This window comes from Poecilia latipinna, unplaced genomic scaffold (assembly GCF_001443285.1).
Source record: "Poecilia latipinna isolate Pla-1442-1.1 unplaced genomic scaffold, P_latipinna-1.0 Scaffold1112, whole genome shotgun sequence".
Lineage (NCBI taxonomy): Eukaryota > Metazoa > Chordata > Actinopteri > Cyprinodontiformes > Poeciliidae > Poecilia > Poecilia latipinna.
This window is the reverse complement of record NW_015113728.1, coordinates 189,926-193,883: the sequence shown is the minus strand read 5'-3', so window position 1 is coordinate 193,883 and position 3,958 is coordinate 189,926. Positions and strand designations below refer to the sequence as shown.

The 3,958-nt window shown below is 37.7% G+C and overlaps 1 protein-coding gene across 3 annotated transcripts in view; it reads right to left on the bottom strand.

Annotated features, from left to right (window-relative positions):
- LOC106959723 (rootletin-like) overlaps positions 1 to 3,958 on the bottom strand; it is a 44,522-nt gene that overhangs the window by 8,379 nt on the left and 32,185 nt on the right. For 2 of the 3 annotated variants that reach the window (XM_015052480.1, XM_015052481.1), the window contains exons 23-25: positions 2,751 to 2,900; positions 2,476 to 2,667; positions 1,815 to 1,946 (exon numbers count right to left, since the gene is read on the bottom strand). In XM_015052480.1, coding sequence (XP_014907966.1) covers positions 1,815 to 1,946; positions 2,476 to 2,667; positions 2,751 to 2,900 — 474 coding nt within the window. Of the gene's footprint in view, positions 1 to 1,762; positions 1,947 to 2,475; positions 2,668 to 2,750; positions 2,901 to 3,958 lie in introns of all 3 variants that reach the window. The other variant, XM_015052482.1, reaches the window with a different exon arrangement.

Genomic DNA, 3,958 nt, shown 5'->3' with positions numbered 1-3,958 from the left:
AATCGGTAACACTTTATTTGAAGGGGTGTGCATAAGACTGACATGGTGCTGTCATAAATATAACATAACACATGAAGGAGTCGTTATGAAGACTCCTTTGTGTTCAGATACATTTATTTCAGAAATCAAAAACAATTAAGTGTAATACAATGTCTTGCAAAAGTATTTATATTACTTGAATATTTTCACATTTTGTTACAGTCCTGCCACAGATTTTTTTTGTGTGTTTTATTAGGATTATATGTTGCATGCCAAGAGGAGGTACAGAAGAAGAAAAAACTTATTATATTTTTTAACAAATCTAATTCAGATAAACACATCAGGACTAAGTCGAACATTGATCAACATATCTCGTGTATTTGCTTGATGATTTTGATGGAGGCATTTGACAAAATGCCATGTTTATTGCATGTTTCATAAATGGTGTCATGATGTTTTTATGATGTAAAGCCCTTTGAACTGCCTTGTTGCTAAAATGTGTTAAACAAATAAACTTGACTTGACTTAAACTTGACCTTTACTTTGGTACCCCTAAATAAATACAGCAACTCTTAGATGTGCACTCCACAAAAACGACCTATATGAAAGAAAAGATCCTGATACAGTATTGAGAAGTTCTTTTTAAAGTCTGCTGTTAGCCATGTAAGGGACACAGCAAACATGTGGCAGTGCTCTGGTCAGATGAGACCACAATAAAGCCTTTCAGCAACCTTAAACTTTTATGGTTACTGGCTATTAACTCAATAGACCATCATTAGGTGAAGCATGCTGGTGACAACATCATGCAGAGAGGATGGAGCATTTTTCCCAGCAAGGATGCTGGTCAACAGTTATGGAGGATGACTAACTGAATACAGGGCAATCTTGAAAGAAAGGCTGTTATATGCTGGCAAAGACATAACGGTGACAGAGCTTCAAGCTTCACCTGACCCTGATGTTTAATGTTTCAATTGCTGATGTTTATGTTTTTATCATGTAAAACACTTTGAACTGCCTTGTTGCTGAAATGTGCTATACAAGTAAACTTGATTAGTTGACAGATTGATTAAACATACAGGCAGAAATGAAAAAAGAAAAGTTTAGATCAAACCATATGTTAGAATTAAAGATGCACCGATCCGATACCAATACCCGTATCGGTCCTGATACAGTTATTGGTATCGTGACAATGTTCCCAGTCCATAAGGGTAGATCTAGTCAGTCTAATTCTATGTTTTGTGCTCTAAAAGACGTCATGTTTTATTATTTATTTTACATTATATTTACAATTCCTAATTGCATTTCTGAACCATTTGAAAGAAGGTTTGTTGCAGTTTTTTTTTTAATTACATGTTTGACCAAAGCAGTCAACCTATTGTTTTCAGTTTCTTTATTTTTTATTTTCCATTGAGCGTTATAATCCAAATTGCACTGACTGAACAAATCAAAGATTGACCAAGTTTGTGAAGCTATTGGTGTGCTGCACTGGAGTAGACTTATAAAATAAATGCAGAATTCAATACATTTATGTCTGTGTTTAAAAAAAGAAACATTTTTTTACAGAAAAAAGCACTGTTTTTCTGTATCGGATTGGCTGATGTTAACCTCGGATATCTGGATCGATATCGGAAGGGAAAAAAGTGGATCGGTAGTTAAAACGGCCAAAAATCCCAATAAAATACGTGAAAGTGAGAAAAAGATCAAAATACATAAACATTTTGACAAGTCACGATAACACAAGTGAGCTTGAACTGACTGAAATTTCCCATTTAATTTTTTTCACCTCATTCAGAACAGGTCTTTCCTCATGGCCCACGTTGCAAGGATCTTCTTACCTTGAGAGTCTGAACTACTCTCTGCTCTTCAGTCAGCTCTTTCTCCAGGCTTTGCAGTGTCTGCTCCAGCTGAGCTTTCTCCCTGGCAACAGATACTACCTCCTCTTCTTTCCTGAGTCTCTCCATCTCCACCTGACAACAGAGAAAAGGTAACAAACTCACCATGACTCTTCCAACACTCAAGTTTTAGCATGTTTGTAGCATGAATCAGCAACATTTAGTTTGTCTTGTGGATTTTTTTAGGACAACTTTATACAAAAAACACAGCTAATATGTAGCAAAAATGATTAAATTACAAAAATAATTTGTTCCTGCAAGACTCATTGTACCCTATGGCCTCAGCATCTGCATGTATTCATAGAGTCCAGAGTGTGGCAGCAAGGTCTCTGAGCAACACTAAACACATACTACTTCAGTTCTGGCTTCTTTTGTATAAAGGCTTCCAGCAGTTGCAGAACTGAATTTAAGATACTTTAATTACATTTAAAGCCAATTGTGGCTTGGCTTGCTCATATAATTCAGATGTTTCAGATTTTTTTTTTTTTTGACCAAAAAAACCTTCGAAGGCTTTAAGGTAGAAAGTATATTTTTATACATATATAAATATAGAGTTCTTTAAAAAGTACTTTCAAAATGAGGCTGTGAAAATGAGCACACTCACTTTCTCTAATGCCTTTCTAAGTGCAGACTTGTCTTTACTGAGGTGTGTCAACGCCTTCTCCATCTTTGCTTTCTCGTTCTGAAGCTTTTGCAAAGAGCTCTGCATGTTGGTGAGCTTTTCCTGCAGCTCCTTCTTCTCTCTGTTGGTGTGCATGGACACTTGTAGTTGAGCCTCCTCCTGTTGCTTCTGACTCTGTGACAGAGTTTATCAATTCATACTTCAGAGAAGAGCCTCAACCTTTGCAGCATCACTCACAGGAGTACAGTGTGGCTCACCTCCTTCAGCGTCTGGTTACTTTTCTCCAGCTCAGATATTCTAACATATAAATCCTGTTGTGCCGAGTTAAGGTTCTGGGTTTGCTCAGTGAGTGAGTAGTTCAACCTCTTACTTTCTGAAAGTGCGTCCCGGGTTTTATCCAAACTCTCCTACAGATATACAGATATTAAAATACACTTTCTAGAATCACACAATTTCATGAAAACATTGCGAGTTTGTACAGTAGCCATAGCCTTTTTATTAGTTCTTTATGTTATGAGATTTCTCTGAGGAGGAACTTCATCCTCGAAGACGGAGCTAGGGCCACCCAAACGTTTTGCACAGCTGAATGGTTGCCATGGGAGATTAAAGCAGTGTTTTTCAACCACTGTTCCGCGGCACACTAGTGTGCCGTGAGTGATCGTCAGGGGTGCCGTGGAAATTATTCAATTTCACCTATGGTACCGTATTTTCCGGACTGTAAGCTGCTACCTTTTTCCTAAACTTTGAACCATGTGGATTGTAGCCCGGTGTGGCTTTTCTGTGTATTTTTATTCAACCACCAAGGGGCTCTCTAGCAGCAAGTGAATCATTAGAAGTCAAAATTTTAGATCAAAGAACGCGTTAATTTTCATTTAGAACAACCACATGCTAGCAACACGACGGAGAAATGTTTTCAAACTCATATGATTCACCTTTTAAGTTGAGGACTGTCGATCTGCCACTACAGGAGGGAAATAGAGCCGCTGCACTTAAGCTCGGTGTGAACGAAACCATGGTTAGTAGTGGCTAGCGGCGTAATCATGTAATTTTCTTACCACTAGATGGCAGTAGGTACAAAGCATTTTACATTAAAACAAGAGAATTAGTGATGCATGAATGTTACAGGTAGCGGTGAGAGCATCGTATCTAGCAAGACTGTGACGACAGTGATGGAAAAGACAGTGAAGCTCAGCAGTAGTTGGAAAGAACATGGGTCCATTTCCCACAACATGTCTGTGTGAAGTGAGCTTCTCAAGCCTGGCTACTTTAAAAATTAAAAACAGAGAGAGACTGAGAGCTGTTGAGGAAGAGCTTTGTCTTTCTTCAATTTCTGCCAGGAAATCAGCTGTTTTCATCCAAATATGCACAGGTTTCACATTAGATGGGTAAAATATACAGATATTTTGTACATGCAACTCTTCATATTGTAACAGTGAAATGTTTCCCAAATATCATTGCTTCTTTC